Source organism: Hyperoodon ampullatus (assembly GCF_949752795.1).
Source record: "Hyperoodon ampullatus genome assembly, chromosome: 1".
Classification (NCBI taxonomy): domain Eukaryota; kingdom Metazoa; phylum Chordata; class Mammalia; order Artiodactyla; family Ziphiidae; genus Hyperoodon; species Hyperoodon ampullatus.
Genome location: NC_136914.1, coordinates 145347448 through 145369594, shown reverse-complemented (window position 1 = coordinate 145369594; position 22147 = coordinate 145347448). Strand labels below are relative to the sequence as shown.

General features: G+C 36.2%; 1 protein-coding gene across 2 annotated transcripts in view; it reads right to left on the bottom strand.

The window, feature by feature from the left end:
- PRDM5 (PR/SET domain 5) overlaps window positions 1-22147 on the bottom strand; it is a gene marked incomplete at both ends in the record, with an annotated part of 204797 nt that overhangs the window by 66982 nt on the left and 115668 nt on the right. For both annotated transcript variants that reach the window (XM_079706169.1, XM_079706170.1), the window contains 3 exons: window positions 7229-7322; window positions 10454-10614; window positions 14025-14118. In XM_079706169.1, the coding sequence (XP_079562295.1) occupies window positions 7229-7322; window positions 10454-10614; window positions 14025-14118 (349 nt within the window). The remainder of the gene's footprint in view (window positions 1-7228; window positions 7323-10453; window positions 10615-14024; window positions 14119-22147) is intronic.

The following is a 22147-nucleotide window of genomic DNA, read 5'->3' as shown; positions in this document are numbered from 1 at the left end:
GTGGAGAGAAGTACACCATAGAGCATGCCAACCTAATAAGAGGGGAGTGAAGCGATGGGCAGGTAACACATCAGGGAGAAAGTAACATTTAATTGGAGACTGGAGGGGAGTGAAAGAAGCCCAGTAAAGGAGCCTGGGATGTCAAGTGCAAGGGATGTTCATTTGCACAAGGTAAGGGGAAACCAATGAAAAGTTTTAAGTAGGATAATAGCTTGACTGGGTGAGCCTCATCAATTCTTTACACCTTCTTTTATAAAATAATACATATGCTTTCCAAAGTATTTCAAAAAAAACTTCTGAATAATCCATGAGAATTGCAAATTTCATGGAATTCCTTTTTCAAGATGGCTAAGCATGAAGTAACGGTACTCTGCTTCTTCAGAAGAATCTGAGTTCTCTCTGAGCAGTATAACTGTAAGCAAAAACCAAAACAACAAAAGTCTGTTTTGTTTAAAGAATGTAGTCTTCCCTGCTGAAAGAACTAGGCTCTGAGGGAGATGTACACAAGACATGAGCTATGAAGCTGGATGTTCAGGAGACAGATCTCAGCTGCACTTGGCTGGCATCTGTGTCCATTCCATTGTTCTCTTTGAAATAATACACTCCCACTTTTAATTATGAAAATTTTCAAACATGAAGAAAAATTAGAAAAATAGTGCAATGAACACTATATACCCTCACTTGGGCTTAATATTACCACATTTGCTTTCTTATTCTCATTTGTCTCTCTTCAACATATATTTTTCTACGTACTTCTTCTTGCTGGCCCATTTGACAGTCAGATGCAAAGACATGTCACACCTAAGTAATTTAGCAGGAATGTTCTGATAGTAACAGTTACCTGCATAATCATAATATAAGATTAATATACTTTAAATATTTTTATTGTACAAGAAAATTATTATAGAAAAATTAGAAAACACAGAAAACCATGAAGAAAATTCAAACTATCCATATTCACAATACACAGAAATAACCAGTTACTAATTTAGTATTTAACCTTTAAGACCTTAATATAACAATGTTTTATCCTTACAAAAATATACTATTTTATTTTGTAACTTATCATTCTCATTTCTTTACATGTTAATATATATTTATACAATCATTTTTATTGTCTATATAATATCCCAATTTAGAGATATACCATAATTTATATAACCAATCTCCTGAATGTTGGATATGCGGGCTCAATCTCCAATTTTTTGCTATTTATAAACAGTTCTTCAAGGAACAGGACAATATTTTTTAAACAAACCTTACTGCCTTTTTGGACTTAGTAATCAAGCATACTTAGGGTTTATGTTTAATAAAGAAGGTAGTAATAATTTTAAAAGCCAAGGACAAGTTTTGATGTCATATGGTCAATTAATTTGTGAAAGATTATTCTGGAGGTCATTATGGTTTAATTTCAATAAAGAAAGTAGTGAGGCATACAATAGTTCAGATTTTAAAATACTACCAAAAATAATTTTTCCAACTGAGTTCCCCTTTATTAAATACTTATTAAAAAGAAAGGCTTAGTTAATCAGGAACATACCCCTCTAAAGTGCATTTTTCCAAAGGTAATATGTTAAGAAAATTCCATGATTATGCCAGACATCATGATGTTAACTTAGTTCCTTATCAATAGTTAATCCAGATTATGTTTATAAACTAAGTTATTAAAGTTCTAGCATATTCAACAATTTAAGATCTTGATAAAGTTGAAAGAAAGAAAAGGAAAGATATTGAACATAAAATTCTCAGTATGATGTCCTGTAAGAAAGAAAAACCAAAGAAAAGGAGGATAAGAAACTACATCATTCAATAAAGCCTTGCCACCCAATGTTAATGAATACAATTCAATGATTCATTTAATTTTGGAAAAGTAGTCTTCAGTGGGAATATTACAGAAGACTTTCAGAGATTATACTTATGACAATTAACTGACTATCTATTAATACTATGAACCAGCAGCACTAAGTATTTTACAGACACGATTCAATTTATTCTCCACAAAGGACTTATGAGGTAAAGTGGATTCAGAGAGGTTAAATAGTTTGCTCAAAACTGCAAGGCTAGTAAGCGGCAGAGGTCAGGATTTGAATTCAAATTGGTTGTTTCTGAAGTGCTGCCCTTTCCATTACCTGAAGTAGACTCCCATGGCAGAGGAAGGTAGAGGAGGCGACACATTGGGACTCACTCCTACTGAGCAGGACAACTCTCTAGGTGGGGAAAGTTGTGCAATCTCACTATAACTCAGACTCCTCCAAACCCCAACTAAAGGATTTCAAATAGCAGGAAATAGCTTACTGGTAGGATAACCTTTTAGAAAGGTTCTATCGGCAGGCAAATTTGAGAGGTAAGGTCCACAGTATACCTATAAATATGCCCAAAGTTGGAAAGCTTTAAATGGTTTTCTGTTTACAATCATAAACATAACATACCAACCCAACAGCAAACGGTACCTATAAAAGTGTACCGTTGGCACACCTCCTACTCATCACCTGACTTTTTAAAATCCAGATTCCAGCAAAGGCAATGACAATTAACATGTTTCAGTAGCAGTAGCAGTAGAAGCAGCAGCAGCAGATTAAGAATTTATCACAAAAGACAGAGTAACAGTTGGAACCAAACCAGTCTGAGCAATCAAATGAGAGAAATGGTGTCATTTAAACAGGATGGCCTCTGTCAGTTGGATCCTTACCTGCACAGGCAGCACATTCTTCTCTGCAACTTCTACCTCACCTGACCCCAACACACACACACACACACACACACACACACACACACACACACACACACACACACACACACACTCTCTCTCTCTCTCTCTCTCTCTCTCTCTCTCTCTCTCACACACACACACACACACACACACTCCTATTTTCCTAGGCATTTATCATTGGCTAGGTGGTCCTTCTAGAGCATTATTTCCCAAAATATGGTCTGTGCACTCCTGGGGATCCCCAAGATTCTTTCATGAGGTCTTCATGGTCAAAACTACTTTCACAATAATATTATTATGCTATTTTCCTTTTTCACTGTGTTGATTTTGCACTAATGGTACACAAGTAACAGTGGGTAAAACTGCTGGGCCTTGGTGCAGATCAAGACAGTGGCATCTGATGGTACTAGTCATCACTGCATCTTCACAGCCACACACTCATAACAGAAATACATGCTGGTTTCATGAACAGAATGTCCTTGATGAAGTAAAAATTATTAATTTTATTAAACCCTAACTCTTGAGTATGATATTTTCATATTCTTAGTTATAAAATGGGAAATAAGTACTTGTAATGCATATTGATATATTAAAGTTGTCTGAAGGAAAAGCACTTGTGTGATTGAGTCATGAGCTCACTTAACAGCTTTTTTTCATGGAACACCATTTTTACTTGAAACAAAATGATTGACATACAAAATATGGTTATTCAGATTTGGTATTTTGTAAACATTTGTTTTTTGAAAATAAAAGAAGACTGTCATTTCAAAAGAAAGAAGGAACGAAGGAAGGGAGGGAGGGAGGGAAGTGTTTCTTACCAAACATAAGAATTAGAGCAGTCAAAGCAAAATTTAGAATGTTGGAAAATCTGTACATGCTACCATGTGCTTGAAGGCTTCCAAATACTTAAGACTTGCCTAATGAGATCGGTGGTGACATTAACACATGTGGAGGATCCACGTAACTCAGTGAGCCAATATTTTCCAAATGATCTGTGCATCATGTTACAGAATCATGCATGGGTAAAAGATCATTCAAAGTGCAAGACACACCAATGGATTTTAATGTGACAGAATAAGAGAAGTTCACAGAGATGATTTTAAGTTCCACAACACAAGACTTAAAAGAAGAAAAAAACTACCACTTTTTGAGTTTTACTGTAGTAACAAATAATATCCAGAATTATTTACAAAGGCTAGTTAAGAACTCTCCTTTTCTAACTGCATACCTATGTGAGGCCAGATTTTCTTCAAATTCTGCAATCAAAAGAACATGTTGCAGCAGGATGAATGAAGAAACAGACATGAGAACCTGTCTCCTCTTGAACCAGACATTAAAGAGAGTTTCAGAAATGTAAAACAATGTCTCCTGTCTCACAATATTATTTCTGATTAGAAAAATGTAGCTACTTTCTATAAAATATGTTGTTTATGTTAACATGTAATGGGTTTCTTATTGTTATTTTTAACAAATTAATAAATATTGTTAAACGTTCTCAGCTTTAATTTCTAATATAGGAAATAGCTACAGACACAACCCACACAGACGAAAGCTTCCCAGGGTCCTCAATTATTTTTGAGATGATATGGAGTGTTGAGGCCAAAACGTGAGCACCAATGATCCAGAGGGCCCTGTTCCTCAGAGGCTGCATCAGCTGTATGTCCTGACCCTTCCCACCCCATCTTCACTCAGGGTCCTCGCCACTTCACTACGTGCTCCCTAACAGTATATAACTAAATGTTTCCTACAGAATAGTCTGTGACCCCGTACGTGTGTTACCCTATAGCACGAACATAAATCGTTAAACCTAGTGTGGGAAAAGGCTGAATTAAATCACGTGATTTCATAAGAAGAAATAATAAAGAGAGAAAAAGTGAATTTATAGAACTCGAAATGCAAGCTTTATCATTATAGAAGAAAAATAACTACATAAACCCATTTGGTCACTGAGCCAGGTTCCAGCTTGGAAGGGAAAATGGATGCACATGATTTGGAGGACAGGACAAAGCGAATAAAAGAGAAGCAAAAGCAGCATTAGTCCATGCAGGAAAAGAAATCCACGCCAGGACTGTTATGGAAGCCCAGATACCGGCAACCTGCCAGGTCTCCGCAGTCACCTCTGTTGCTTGACACAACCACTTCAAATACAGCCCCAGCCATGCTGCCAGGCAACTGTCACCAAAAACATAGGCTTCACATCATAATAACTCAAAGAAGAATTGTAAAATGTGAAAATGAAATGAGTCTGATTTTAAACAGAAAAATCCAGTTATAAGTAAATAATAATTGTAAATAAATAATTATACAACTATTTGTGTGGACATACATAAACACATAAGCCACCTTTATATTTTTACTTTACTTATTTAGATGTATATGTTGGCTGACTGTGCCTTAGCACTGTTGTCTGAATTTAGCTGGCCAGTTTTCTTGATCAGAAACCAATAAACCAGAACCTGTACAACATTTAAATAACCAGATCATATAAAGAAGATTTGAATTTTAAAAAATATTCTATAGATTACAGATACTATAGAACATAACATGACAACAAAAAAACCTACATATATTTATCAATATTTTTATCACAGAGAATTCTTGGAGCTCAAAAAAATCTTATTATTATTGCAACTTTGTAGCAGATAATAATTAAAATTTTAGAAGAAATTACTAGTTTAAGTTTATTCTTCTCCACTGCCCATCCTCTACAAGTAAAATAAAATGTAGGCACATGGAATTCTCAAGGATGGAAGTATTTTGAATAATCAAGTGTTCTATGATTGGATTCATCTTTTCTATGCTGAAATACATGTTTTAATGAATTGTGAACAATAATCACTGCCTTTTAAAAACACACTATATCAACCATAATTCAATTACATGATAATGTCTCAGGGCATTACTCTAAACTTATTACTATGATACACAGAAATAATACACTTTCCCCATCTCCTAGTTGCCCTCCTTCCATATACAAATTATACGCACAAGCACACACATACAGACATAAAATCTGTGGAGCAAATTGTAAGTTACATTTTCAGGGTGGCACAAAGATGTCTTCTAAGAACTACGGATCCAGAATGGAAGGCTGTTGATTTCACTCTCGCCCTTAACCATGTCTGCCACAATTCCGCATGGCCCCCAAAACACAGAAGAGAGTGGTGCTCACTGACGTCAAAGACTACATTGTTAGGTTTCGGGGCTGGCCTGGGACTTCAGAGCTCTCTCTCCTCTCTCTTCATCATTTACTTGCCTCTTCTGTACAATCAGGACATGGTGCTAACAGTCTCTGGTGCTATTTTAAGTCCACCTGTCCTCAGCATGATTCTCTGCTGCCCTTTTCTTTTTGCTTCTCTCTACTTTTCTTTTTGTTGTGTTCTGTTTCTGCTACACACATTGGACTTTGTCCCGAAAGCCTCACTTTCTCTAGATACTTCTAGTCAAGAAGATCTCCTTTCCTTCTTTAGGATGCCCATTATTCCACAGCCATCATGTATAATGCTTGATCTGTTCTTGGTTATATGTTTCATTTGAAAGTATTTAAGAGGCTATTCTAAGATGACAACTACTAAGTTGAACTACGCTTTTCAGCTTTAGCCAGAAAATTTCCAAAATAAGAAATTATGCTGCATGGTTGTCCTTTTTTCTCCACCTTTGTATAATAATCACAGTATTATTCTTTGACCTGCTTAAACTAACATTTCTTCATTCACAACACAGTTATTGTGCTAAACACTGAGCTAGGAGCTAGGGACACAATGATAAAGAAAGTCAAATACTATGGCTAAATAAAAAGCTTGAATAAAAAGCTTCAGCAATTTAATCCAGTTACACAGCTTACCAAACACAGTCCAGCTACTGAGAACCCCTTAAGATTCACATACAATAATCTGGCTATCAAAATTAAGAGTATTCTTTCAAGTCTTTTCAAGAACTTCTCTACATGACAGATAAAACCCAAACAAAGTTCTTTGAAGAATATTTAGCTGTTCATTCACCCTTCACTAGGGCACAGCCCTTTCTCATGGGAGAAATTACACAGGAAGTTGTAAGAAATGAAGAAAACCCTTTAGGAAGCAATTCATGGCATAACAGATACTATGGTCACATCACCCTTGCATCCAATAAAATCTTACAGCATTCAAGCCACATTCCAAGGACTTTTTACGTTTTAAAGGGCCACATTTGATGCGAGTTACAGGAGGGATTTTTAAGAGGAGGCCCTTAGCCTTCTATAAAACTGCTACACCCTATTCCATCTATTAGAATAGTATATAAAGTAAATCACAGTTATTTCACAACCAAACATTAATCAGTTTCCACTTTAGACATTTAACTTAGTTTGGGAAAGTGTACTTATTCAAAATTTTTCTAGAGTAAGAAACTAGATGCTATAAAACTTTACAAGAGAGAAAACAGTCAAGATTAATTCTTAATCTTGGAGTCATTTTGTAAAATTATAAACTCCTTCTCTTGGAAGAATTTGATTTCTCTATGTTGTTTTTATCTACATACCTGTGTGGCTACGGATATGAACTCTCAGTGTACCACTGCTGGCAAATTTCTGGCCACAATATGGGCAGATTTTCTCCTTTTCTCCTGTATGTGTCTAAACGGAAAGGAATAAAAAAGGTTGAGAACAAATATAAAGAATGAGGTTAAAATGATTAAGTGCCTCTGACAACAGTAAATCCTTTTTTTCCCAGGATTATGTTCCTTTAAAATGATTTAATATCACAATGAGATTTTAAACAATTTATCATGGTTATTCCCACTGGTTCAAAAAAACCTCTAAGAATCATGCGTTAGTGTTAATTTGAAAATAACTCTGCAGTTTACATTTTAAGCCTTTATGGAGCCCCTATCTAAAAATGATTAAGTTATACAAAACCAGCATATGTTAACAAAACCACATAATCAAAATGGGGCTACAGCTGCCCTTGGCCGCTGCCAAGAAACACTTCCTTCGAAGCATTTTTCACATTCTTTGTGTGTATTTAGCGCTTGAGGACAGAATTAATCTCAATAAAGTAATCTGTTACTTGCATTATGTTTGTCAGACTGGACTGATTTTACTGCAAAGCAAAAAGGAATATAAATCTGATTTGATCTTTAAATTCAGCAGGTGTTAACTGAACAGTCAATTTGAAAGATCACTGCTGCCTTCAATACCTTTAACCTGGGCATAAAACCACCACACAAGAAAAGGGGAATGAGTATCACCAAAGCCAGTTTCAATACAATGTTAAGAGAGTTCAAAGAAAAAAAGAGTGACCTCTCCCAAAAAAGGAGGCAGATGAGGTGTTTTAAACTTGTCTCACAATCTCATCAGGCGACCAGTGTTTCTACCAACATCAAAATAGGTCATTCCAATAAATGAGGCAGCAGAGCTACTTTTCAAGTCCCATTGGTTTTCAAACTTAGGAGAAGGAGGCAATTACTTCAGATACCTGCACATTCTCTCAGACCCTTTTTAGAATTGTTAACTTCAATGATAACCTAAATATGAATAAAAGCATATAGCGGATCATCTGGTTTACCACCACCGTCACAAAACAGAACTTCCAGGGCCTGTGTTTGCCTTTGTTTTTACGCAAATTACTGGCAAGTATTATTATTTGAATTGCCATGAGCTAATGTAGAAAGAACAGGAAAGGTTTTTTAAAAATGATGTGTTCCCAGAAAGGAAAGACAGGCTAGCTGGGATAGAGAAAAAAGGGTGAGGTAATTATGTCAGAACCTGACAACCTCGAGGAACCACTAACTTAGCAAAACATTCTCATCTTCCATATTAAATCAATTGTTAACTTTAATATAATTGGTTTATAACCTTATTGGTTGATATTTAATTTATAAATTTTCATATTTGAATTATAATCTATATTTGGATATACACTATCATATTTGTAATTTTTAAAAGAGTTATAAATGAAATATCTTAGTCAACTTCAGTGTCCTTTAGATTTTTTTCCCTTGAAAAAGATTTATATTACATTCAAGTTTGAGGAATACAGTCTAATCAACAGCCACACTAGCCAGTGATACTGTCTACAACAAACATCTCCTTGATTCTTCAATTGGCAGCACTTAACTTTCCATTTTCATTACAAGTTCTTATACAAAACAGTTATACATTCTTTACACCTCAGTAAGAGCTGTTACTCCCATGGTCCACATTATGGTTCAATTTAAAGGAAATGGTATAACATTTTAACATATAACAGACCTGTGTTCTTCTCACTCCTTGACAGAAGGGACAAAATATGGCAATTCTTTCCTGATTAATATAAGGTTGTTTAGGAATTGTATACGTCTATTATTACAACATGGGATTATTCCAAACAGGAAACTACCAAGTTCTTTGTAGTATCTTTATAAAATCCACAGGATTTCTTTTGCTGCTACATAAGTATTTCATTGTTCACCTACTTATACTCAGTTACTTATAGTACTTCAGTAATGTAAGTTTCAAACTAAAGGATATTATGGCAATATTAATTAAAATAATTAAAGTGTTCTTTTTGGCTTAATTCAAAAATATCTATTATTATTAGGTACAGAATTTGATTGGCTGGTATTATAAGATATTGAAAGTATAACACTAAAAAATCTTAAATATGGTTAGAAAGCATGGAAACATCACTATGAGAACAATATTGGATAAATGTATGAGACAAAAATGAACAATGCACTGCAAAATATATTCTATGATAATCTGTTATTGCAGACAAACAACTATATCTTTCTTGAAAATTCACTATACTTTCCCTCATTGATTAAAACATAACCAAAGTCTATTAAATTCATGAAAAAGTAATCCAATCAAAGAAAGTTGAAAGATTATTCTATTCAGAGCTTTGAAAAGAGAAGACAGTATCATTATTAATCAGCATTTAAGAAAAGAAAGTTACTCAGTCCAGTTCTTTTGAAACAGCTGTATTAAGGACAGGTTCCAAAATAAAAGTCATAATGACACAGAAGCCACTTCACATTCACTAGGCAGGACACGCTGAGCAGCAGAGAACTACCACACTTCACAGTCATTTCTGAAGTCAACATTAAAACTTTCAACTGCATTAGTTATAATATGAATTTTGCTATTTAAAAAATATACTTAAAATGTATTTAATCAACAAGTAAAAATAACCTGTTGATTTGCTGGAGGTAATTAGCATAACACAAATAATCTCCAAATCACCATCAGTATGAACATCATTTTATTCGAGTTGAGCAAATACTTATCAAGTCCCTGTTCTGTACCAGGAATTTCCCTAGGTCCTAGGGATGCAAGATAAAGAAGGACCACTCTAATCCTAGAAGAAGTCAGTCTAATAACTTGTCAACAGATAGCTGAATTAGCTTTGAAAAATAAAACTATTAAAGCTCTACTCAATATCTTTAAAAAAAGGAACCTACGTTAACCCAAAAATGTATAAAGTTGAAAAGCTCCCGTTCATCGAGTACATTGTAAGACCCATCTATCAGCATAGTTTAGGACCGTGTAGCATCCACACCTGAATCTAGGTTTGCTTTCATATGACAAATATATTTTCTTCTGATAAAATGAAGAAAACAGACATTTGCTAAAGAGCTGCTATCACTCATGGGTTTCTTATTTGTCATTTTGAGTAAATATGTTGATAAATTCATATAAAATTGATTATCACATGATAATTAACATACACGCCTGTATGGTTAAAATACGTAACCCATTCAAACTCACGGAAGGCTTCTACTTACTTTCTTATGACTTCTAAGCACTGAAGGTGTAACAAATGCCTTATTACACAGCTCACATCTATACTTCTTGTGTCTTTCATGAACCACCTGGACATGAACATTTAAGGTGTCCTTCCTTTTAAAGGTAGCATCACAGTGATGACACTTGAAAGTCCTCTCACCTTAGAAATGAAAAAGCCAAATAAGAGAAACACAGACACAACAGCAGGGTGCTGTTAACTCCCCCTCATATGTACCAGATTTACTGCTGTTTTCTCCAAAAACTCAGCTTTACAGCTCTAACAATTTATCATAACCATAAAAGGTCATTTTTCCAACAACTGTTCAGTTCCATATTTGCTAATTCCCTGTGTGAATCAGGTGGGGGGAGGGAGAGTCCTTTAACCTTCGTAGATTCTCAGTGCCTTTAACTGGAAAATGTGGGGATTGAATTGGCTAATTTTCTAAAGGTCCTATGAATTTTCTTTAAAAGTATGTATTTCTAAGGCAGGGGCTTGAGTTTGACAAAAGGTCTCTGTTCTGCAGAGTGAGTTGCCTTTGGGGCCCCTCCTGAACTCCCCTCACCCCACCATTCTCCCTCTGGCCTTCAGGGGCAGAGGCAGAACTGGCTCACAGGCAGTAAACTGGAGGGAAGCCCCTGAAGGCGGACGTCAGAGCAGATCCTTCACCCCAGGACAGGAGAGGGCTACAAATCCACTATCTCAGGAACTTGGCCTGGAGGCCCCCTAATGCAGTCCTTGGTCTGCTGTGAAATGGCTAGGGAAGGGCTTCAACTTCCAGGCTCTCAGACTGTTTGGGGGCTGCCTCTCAAAGAGGCAGTTGGATTGGGGCAGGGGGACTCAGAGTGGCAACTGGCCTTTTCTACCCTAGAGCCCCTCAAAGGGCCCCCTAGCTCTAGGGCTGGGGTCTGGGGCTCTACCCTAGAGTCCAGCGGGGGGCCTCCACCACCTGGCCCCTGGCAGTGCCCTCAGGCCCCTTTTCTTTCCTGGGCAGGGAACTCGTGGTGGGACACAGCATCTTCCAAATGCGTCCTGGAGAGGGTACCTGGGAGGGTTTTCACCTTCCCATCAAATAGCCTCGGCTTGCAGGAAAGCAACTCCAGAAGCTATGTGTAGGGAGTTTATGGGACTTTTTAAACTTTCATACCATGCTATGTCTAAAGTCCATTTTAAATATATTTTAAGTGATCAATGTACACAATTAGAAGATAGTGAATCTCCCAGAAAGATATAAAACATATGTAGCCTGTATAAAGACAGACTAGTATTTGCATATATTTTCCCTTTTTAGAGAACAATTATAATAGCACAGATTCAAAAATCATATTCACTATGAGACAAAATATGCAGGTAACTTTCTACATCTAAATAAGAGACTACCTCAATTTCAACCAAGCTCTTCTACCTTCCCTCCACTTAACTAACATAAATTTAGAAATGTGAAGATCCTATTATTTCGTCACACCAAATTTAAGGAAGGAATGACAAGAAGAACGAAAATAAAAAGGAAAAGGCAAATTACCCTCCTTTTGTCTTTTCAAACAGAAGTATGGCTCTTTAAATTCTCTTAAAGTCTCTAAGGAAGTTGTTGAGTTGCTGAAATTGGATACTTGAAACCAAGTCACACCAAACCATGCATGAACTGTATAGATTCTGAGAGCTGTGTTTATATGTTGCCTTTGTGCTTTTTTGTTGCAGGGTGTTACTGTTGTCACCTAGTTTGTCTTCATATATCTTTCTAGATGTATTTAAGATTTTATTGATATTTGTATAAAACGTATAACCAGTGAGAGTAAAAGGACAAGTGACATAAAATTGTAAATGTTAATAATACCAAATCTATTCAGGCACTGGAAAAAAATACTCCACGATTGCTCCTATCAAAGTATTTCCATTAAATTATTAAGTGAATCAAAGTATTGGTTCCTGTACAAAAATCTTATTCAAGCTATACCAAGGAAGTCCATACCTTTCTTCTTTCATATTCTAATTCCAGATTTTTTTGTTTTAAGTTTATCAGAACTTTAAAATTCTGAAACGAGATTTTATCAGATTTCTTTACCTTAAATTTATCAGGATTTTTCCCTATCTTAAAACCAAGAAGCTAGCTAGTAACCTGCCTTTTGGTTTTCAGTGTATTAGGAAATAACAATAATTTCCAAAATAATTATGACAACTTATTTTTCATATTTGGAGCCACAGTGCGGATGTAAATTTCTAAAACAATCCTCATGTTTTGAAGTTAAATGGGTTTTAACTTTCCTATTGTATAAGACAAGATCTAGCCTTTTGTCCTCTCTATTTTAGCCATTTTCGTAATCAAATGACAGTGAAATGGGATGGAAATTCCTGCTGTTACATGACATACTTTATTTCTTAAATGCATAGCTCTTCTTTATAAGGAAAATGGAAAGTGGTGCTAACAACTTCTCCAGAGCTGTAAGGTGAATACAGAATGACATGAGATCTCAGCACTGTCTTTCCTATAGGAAAAGACGCATTTCATCACAATCATTACCACTCAATAAATATAAAAACTTTAGTGTCTTTATTATTTTGCATTTTAGATACTTTGACTTGACCAGAGAAAATTTCTTCCAAGATACTATTTTATCCATACAATCAAATGTCAAGATTGTTTTGCTTTCTTCAGAAATATTAAAAATTTAATAAGCATTAGAAACTACACGTTAGAGGATATTCTACTGATTAAACAATTCTAATTAAAAGAAATGTATTACTTACGTTATACCATTTTTATTTAACTTTAGATACAGTAAAGTAGTAAATCTCTGGTTACTTCAACATCTGAACACAGAACCCACTTTAAAGCTGTGTTTAGCAATTACAATTTCTTCTCTGAATAAAGTGACATGGCTAAAAACTGTGGTATTCTAAAATCAGCTCTCAGTGTAACTGCTAGACAGACTTCACGGTATGTATGTGAATAACTTAACTCCCCCTTACCCCCACCAAAAATTCCCTTGCCAAGAGAAGTAAGAAATCAGAGGCAGTGGAGTAGGCATGGAAAACACTGGACTAACAGGCTTGGATGCTACCCCCAGTGCTGTGCAACCCTGAGTATGTCACTATGCTTCTCTGAGTCTCAATTTTCTCAATTCCCCTCCAATGAAGAGGTTAAATTAGATGTCTACTCTGATCCTTTCCAATTTTAAAAGCCTGTGAGCTAATAAAATCATGCCAGATATCTGCATGTTTTAAAGAGTCAGGCATGTTTCCTTAATCATTATATTTAAAAGGGAACAAAAATGTCTGTTTCAGGACAAATTTCAAAGATACTTTACTCAACATGTTTTTATACACAGCTTTTAATAGTGGGAAAAAATGATATAAAATAAAATGTCTCATAAAATGATTAATCTTACTGTGGGAAAATAAATCAAGGATAAAGGACGAAAAGGTGAAAGGCAGTTATCAGTCCTTTTTAAGTTTAAAAGCAGATTACATAACTACTTATAGGTCCGCTTCTGTGATGCCTACATTCTCAAAGGTTATAAGAACAAAATATGATATAATTCCTTTGGTCCTCAACTGCCTGGATTGTGACTTACTGTTATGTATGAGCAGGTGTCTCTGCAAAGAAAATGGGGTCCGGAACAAAGCTTTACACTCCTCACATTGGAAAGGCCTCTCTTCAGAGTGGGTCTGCAGATGAAAGAAACAGTGAGTCAGGACTCTCTAGAATCAACTAGTCATTACAATAATTGGAGCCTGGATTCATGATGGGGACCAGGAAAGACAGGAAGGTGGACAATATCCTGTTCCTTCTGGTGACATTCTTCCCCCATAAAATTGGGAACACAAATAGGCTGAGTTCATGGGGAAAAAAATGACTGTATTTTTAACTTCTCACATTAATTAATTATAAACTTGATAAACAGTAAAGGAAACTGCTCCTATAATCTCAAATGCTAATCTCAATACACATTGAGATTTCTCAGAATCTACTTTGCAGAGTGAAATGATACGCAATTTCTCTAAAGACTAAACCTCCTTTATCAATGGACAGACTTTATGCTGGTACAACATTTTCAACACAGACAAAGGAAACTGTAAAAGGGAGGCTGTTTCCACCCTTTTCCCTCAACTTCACTGACTAACTTCAAATAATTTTCAGTCCTAGGTGCTGCTTTTCCCCTAAATTAAACTAGAACATTTACTCATGTTATAATTAACACCAGGTCTCATTAATTAAATAGTTATTTTGGATCAAATGCTACACTAAACACTTCACATGAATTATTTCACTTAATTCTAATAGCAATTTGATAAATAAAATACCATTAGTGTCTCCATTTTATAGATGAGAAAACTAAGGCTCAAAAAGTTTCAGTAACTTGCAGCATAGATGTAGGAAGCACTATTAATACATGACAGACAAAAATATATGTGTAAACAACAAACAACAGAAATCCACCTGCTAGATCTAAAAATCAAAAACAAAAAACAACAGTAAAAACAGCTTACTCTGGGCCTGCGCGTCCGGAGTCTGTGCTCCGCAACGGGAGAGGCCGCGGCAGTGAGGGGCCCGCGTACCGCAAAAAAAAAAAAACAAAAACAAAAAAAAAAAAAAAAAAAAAAAAAAAACAGCTTACTCACTTCACCTGTTTTCCATTACACATCAGTATTAACCCATTTGGCACAAATCAGTAAATAAAATTCTATTCTACCACGGATGGTGAGATAACAATGCCCATAAATGCTAATATGTAAAAAACTGAACTATGTTCTCTTATTAAAATAAAGCAAATCATGTAATTGATGGGTTATGTTATGATAACTGTGGTATAAAAATAAAGGGAATTTAAAGAAAAGTCACTTTATTCACAGCATACAGATTTATACATTTTCTTTGTCTAATGGATACTATAATATTAAAGATATAAATATATTACCTATTAACATAATGTTAGTGAGAAAGGGATTATCATGACTGTTTTCAACTGTGAAAAATATAGACAAAGGATGGTAGGAACAAATATTTAAAACTCAGGATAAACTACAGATATTCAAATGTGCTATTTAGTTAGAGATATTAAAATGATAGGTGGGAATAAACATATCAATAAAATAGAACAAAGAATAGGTTTCTTTCATTACCAGAGATATATGAACATTTAGTAGGAAAATACGGCATTTCAAATTGGTATAAGAACAGTGGATTGTTTAGTAAATGGTTGTGAGGCAACTGTATAGATATTCAGGAAAAATTAAGTTGTGTCTATTCCCCACCCATTACAAGAGATAAATCCCATTTCAATTCAGCTATATTTTTTTAATGTGAAGAATAAGACACTAAATATACAAGAAAATATGAGTAAATATTTAAATAATTTTTGAGTAGGAAAAGGCTTTCTAGGCATGGTAGAAAACCGGGTACTCAGATGAGAGAATTAAATTTAAAACTGCAAGGCAAAAATATTCAGTGACACAGAAAATATTTGCAACATAAACCAAAAGTTTAAAATTACTAATATAAAGAGTTATAGCAAATTAATAATATAAAAATTCCCCCAAAAGGGCAAAAGGACTCTCCTCCAAACAGCACTCTTAAAATTTCACTGATTATTTATTTTGCACCAAGTCTATGATATGCACTTCATGCTGCTACATGCCAGTACTATTTTATATTCTGGGGATATAGTTGTGGGGAAAAAAAGGCAAATGTCTCTGCTATTGTAGAGCTCTTACTCTAGCAGAGAGAGAGGAACAATCAACAAATGATAAAATATCAGATACATGCTACAGAGAAAAATAAAGCAGGGAAAGAGGACAGCAAATGTTTCAGAGAATGGGGTAGCAATTTTAAACAGGTGGTCAAGGAAATTCTGGCTTAGAAGGTGACAGTTGAGAGAAGATCTGATTGCACTGGGGGAACAGGGGCAGGTTTCCCTCTGGGTGATCTAGGCAGGAAACTCCACGGAGGCCAGCGTGGCAGGAACTAAGTGGAAGTGGCACAGAAATGGGAGAAGGTGGAGAAATCAGAGAAGCAAATCATGTAGGGCTTGGTTGGCCATTGCAGGAATTTTGTCTTTTACTGAGAGAAATATAAAATCTCCCTAATGGGTTTTAAGCAGATAAGAGGCATGATTCACTTGGCATTTAACAGGACACTAAGGTGGCTGTGTTGAGAACAGGATATAGGGAGACAAGGGAAAGCAGAGAAACTAGAGAAGTAATAGCAATAAACCAAGCAAGAGATGATTAAGACCTATACCAGGGTGGGAGCCACTAATGTGAAGAAAAGTCAGAGGCTTCTGGATCTATTATGAAAGTGAACAGGTTTTGCAGAAAGACCTGGATATGAAGCATAAGACACAGAAAGAAGGAAGCAAGCATGCCTCCAAAATTGTGACCTGAGTAATGGTAGGATGGATTAGCCATTAACTAATATATGAAAGAGCAAGCAAGAAACAAGTTTGGGGGGCTTCCCTGGTGGCGCAGTGGTTGAGGGTCCGCCTGCCGTTGCAGGGGACACGGGTTCGTGCCCCGGTCCGGGAAGATCCCACATGCCGCGGAGCGGCTGGGCCCGTGAGCCATGGCGCTGAGCCTGCGCATCTGGAGCCTGTACTCCTCAATGGGAGAGGCCACAACGGTGAGAGGCCCGCGTACCGCAAAACAAAAAAACCCAAAAAACAAAAAACAAACAAACAAAAAAGAAACAAGTTTGGGTAAAAGATAAGGGATTCGATTTTGGACAAGTTCAGATGACTATTAAGAGATGTCGGGGGCTTCCCTGGTGGCGCAGTGGTTGAGAGTCCGCCTCCCAATGCAGGGGATACGGGTTCGTGCCGCGGAGCGGCTTAGGCCTGTGAGCCATGGCCACTGAACCTGTGCGTCCGGAGCCTGTGCTCCGCAACGGGAGAGGCCACAACAGTGAGAGGCCCGCGTACCGCAAAAAAAAAAAAAAAAAAAAAAAAAAAGAGATGTCGGGCTTCCCTGGTGGCGCAGTGGTTGGGAGTCCGCCTGCCGATGCAGGGGACGTGGGTTCGTGCCCCGGTCCGGGAGGATCCCACATGCAGCGGAGCAGCTGGGCCCATGAGCCATGGCTGCTAGGCCTGCACGTCCGGAGCCTGTGCTCTGCAACGGGAGAGGCCACAACAGTGAGAGGCCCGTGTACCGCCAAAAAAAAAAAAAAAAAGAGATGTCAACAGGCAGTTGAATATTTCAAGTCTGGATTACTGGCTATAAAACTTGGGGATGTCAGATTACGTACAGTATTAATACTTCAAGCCATGAATGAAATGCAATTAAAGAATGAAAAATTAAAAACAAAATACTATCTATGGTCTATCAGACTGGCAGAAGTGAAGAAAAAGATATCATTCTGTGTTGTCTGAAGGGTAAGAACATGCAATCTCACATCTGGTAATTGGGAATGTAAATTTTCTGAGGGGCAGTGTGGCTCTATTTACCAAAATGATAACTGTGCATAGACCTCTTGACTAACCAATTCCTTTTATAGAAATGTATCGGACAAATTTTTGCACTTTTTTTTTTTTTTTTTTTTGGCAGCGCTGCATGGCATGTGGAATCTTAGTTCCCCGACCAGGGACTGAACCATGCCCTTGGCAGTGAGAGCATGGAATCCTAACCACTGGACTGCCAGGGAATTCCCTTGCACAATTTTTTTTTAAAGTATTTTTTTTTAAATTCCCATTGACAGTTATAAACCTAGTTAACTAAATTCTAGTGACTATTAAATATATTTTTTCTTTGATATGGAAAAGTCTCCATAACATATTTTGAGTGTCAAAAGCCGAATGCAAAGCATTATATAGTAGAATACCATTTATGGCACATTCATACTCACAGAGAACAGGGTCTAGGAAGATGTTCTACAAAACACTGAGGAGGGTTTTCGCAGTAAAGTGGACAGTGGTATTTGACAGAGTTTTTGCTTTGTTCTCTAGAACTTTCTTTGATGTTTTAATTTTCTACAATTAGTAGATAATATCATTATAAAAAGAGAAACTCTTTCATTTTTAGAGCATCCAAATTGGAACACAGGGTTGCTTTAATCTTCCAAAAATATATTCCACCCTAACCCATTCTTTCTCTTTTTCCAAATCTAGGACAAAACAACTTGTGGATATGATTTAGTTGCTTGATGATTAAAGAACTTGGGACAGCATAATGCCTTAGACCTATGTTAACCAAACCAAAGCCACAACTTCTAGATACTGACCTGAAGTCAGTAGCACGTTTCAAGCAGTAAGCTGTTAGTACATAGCCAGGTGAATAAATACTTTGTCAAAAAGATTCCAACACCCAACACCACGGAGTTGTGATGGCATGACTTGTGAAAGTCTCAGCATTCAATCTCATTTAAGTAAGGTGGTAGTGAAATACCTTCAAGTTGTGGATAGAGGACTTCTGTCTCCAAGATATATTTTACAAATACCAAATAAAATTAACCCTCTTAAAGGGTGTCTTATCCTTCAATTTTTCATCTCTACAGGGTTCCAAACTTTCCACTGACTTATTCATCACATTATCCTTGAGCTCCAGAACACCCTCCTTTTAAATGTCAAGCACTGAGACACCAATATCTGCTGATGTAACAAATGAACTACTCCATGCACTAGCACTATGAAATATATCATTTTATGCACCATGTCTGATTATTGTTGCAGATGTAGAAAATACACAAGAAAATGTGTTGAACTACCTGTAACACCTAGTAAAATGTCTCAAGAATGCTTCAGAAAGTTTACAACATAATTTTTCTACAATAGTTAACAAATTATCACATTTCTAGCCAACCAAACCAAATACTAATTTCATGAGAGCAGATTAGCATTTTCATCAGGCCCATTCACAATTAAAAATAACTTTGACTATCAGTAATATATACAGCTCCACAGTTAGCAATATTACTTGAAATGACATTTCTTCTTTCAGTCATGTGCAAAACAAGAAAACTATGACAAATTCAGGGGAAATAAGTAGAGATAAAATAAAACTGGAAAAAATATTCCAGAGATACATGTGTTAGAGCTATTCTTTAAAAAAAATCTCATTATTGAAGTCTGTATAAAAGTATATTACTGTCCCACAGGGTCACATAATAAACCTAAGGCTTTATAAAATGTGTGTCATCTGGCTGTTTACAAGGTCTGTGGATTAAATTTTTACTGTCAGACTTACAACTGGCTTCCTTAAAAGGACTCCTCCTCACAAAAATGAATAGAAACTGGAGAAATACCAAAGAAATCAGTTTCTTTAAGCTCAGAACAGAAAAAGGTAGCTCATGCTACACAGAGAAGTGAAGATGGAGTACAGCCTTGAGTAGCCAGTCCAACCTTTCCATTGCTTGAAAGCCACAATTCATTAGTACAAAACCATAACCTCAAGGTGCCAACTATTGAAGTCCCCGCAGCCCTAAGGACACTCCTCCTCCATATCTGTGGGAGGCTGGTTTCAGGACCTCAGAGGATACCAAAATCCGAGGATGCTCAGCTAGTGGGAACACACTATAAAGCACATGAGGCTCAGTTCGGTGCTCTGTTAACGACCTAGATGGGTGGGATAGGAGGGGGTGGGAGGGAAGTCCAAGAGGGAGGGGATATAGGTATACATATAGCTGATTTACTTCATTATACAACAGAAACTAATACACCATTGTAAAGCAATTATACTCCCAAAACAAAAAAACGGCATAGTATTTGCGTATAACCTATGCACATCCTCTCGTGTATTTTAAATCATCTCTAGATTACTTATAATACCTAATACAATGTAAATGGTTGCCAGTGCACGGCAAATTCATGTTCTGCTGTTTGGAACTTTCTGGAATTTTTCTTCCAAATACTCTTCATTCGCGGTTGGTTGAGTCTGTGGACATGGAACCCGCAGACACAAAGGGCCAACTGTAATACCCTGATCAAGGCAAAGGGAATTTGCTAAGAGAAGAAATAATCATAGGCTTTTAGATGAAGTCTTCCTTGGAAGGCAACTCAGGGGGCTTTCCCCTCTACTATACTGCTGAGAGACGGTATCTCATATTTGTAACCAAGGATGCCTGTAGCAAACAGTGTTTTCAACACATGACTCTTCAGGCTAGCTGATTTGACCATTAATTTAAAAGTTCTGCCCCTGCGTGGCCACTCTTTACTACAGCTAGTCTAGAGCCATACAGAACAAGTTTATTCTCACTTCCAAATGAAGTTCTTTGAATATCTGGAAACAGCAACCATGTCCCTTCACAAACTGTCCAGATAACAGACACTTGTAGCTTCACTACCGAAGATAAAGTTTTCAGATGCATCATAATAATGTGAAGCAGAATTTTCTGCATAAAAGTAGGCCTCCTAATTTTTATAAGTCATAGGTAACACATCATGGCAGCTATACTAGCTCCTTTAGTGGATAACTTGTTTGCTAGGCAAGAGGGCTAAATAAATTGGTAATCTTGCATTGAACTTTATGTGCCATCCAAAGAGAAACGAGTGCAGATTCCTAAACTACAAACAGACAAGCAAACAACAATGGATCAATTCCAGTCCTATCCAAAAATTACTCTAAAAATTAACACCAGTCCTTCAACAGGAAATAGTTTTCTTATAGTATAAATCCCTAGAAATTAACAGACAATAGGAAATAGGATGAGAATAGGATTCTAAATATTTGGGATAGAAAGTAAAGTGTGTGTGTGTGTGTGTGTGTGTGTGTGTGTGTGTGTGTATTTAAACCACCACCCAATTATCTAAGTGTCAACATGGCCAGAGGACATTTTCTCAATTGAAACCCTTATAAAAACTAAACAAATCTATTTTCAACATAATACAGATGCAAACAAAGTAAAAAGATCAGAGTCTGATTCTAAACTGATTCTAGTTTCTAATTTTAAATATAAAACACCCAATATGGGACATTAGGTTCAAAGCTTATTTTTTACTGAAAATACTGCATGTCAGCATATTTTAATTATAACATACAATTCTCATTTGTACAGTTCTAGTTTTCATTGGTTCCGGTTTGTGGCATTTTCTAGTTTTATACAAATTGTTACAGAAGAGAGAAGAGTGTCTCTTTTTAAAAAACGTAATAATTTTCCATTTATTTTAACTTAGCTTCCAAATTTATACTACCTATTCACTAAGACTGTCAACATCATTTAAAATTCATTATCCTGTCTATTGAGGGTTCACATAAGTACACTTCCTGCCCTCATGCTAAATCTCCCCCATTTGCCATGCTCTATGAGTCACAGTTTATTTTTAAAGTTTTTTGTCTTCTCTGGGTGTAACAAACCATCACCAAGTCTTCTGGCTACGGCTAACCTGAGTTTTTTTTTTTTTTTTTCCCAATCCTCTTTCACTTAGTCTTCTTCTAATAGATCCTTTGGGCTGAGAAATGAGTCAAACAAACTTGGTAGAATTTCAAGTAGAATAGAAATGAAAGGGACAAGGGAAGGATCTCCATGTTATACTAAATACCATGTTTTAATACATGAAAAAAATAAGAAATATACTGATAATGGAGAATTAATTTAATGATAATAGAGGAAAATGAACTGTTTTTATTTCCTGCTTTTTCTATCCTGAACATTTCTGAACCAAACCATTCAGAAGAGCAAGGGTATATTCTAAGAATTTTTGTGAAGAGGAGCTGTTTTTTAATATATGACACTGATTTCCAGGAAGATAAAAAGGAAGCAGTGATAAGACAT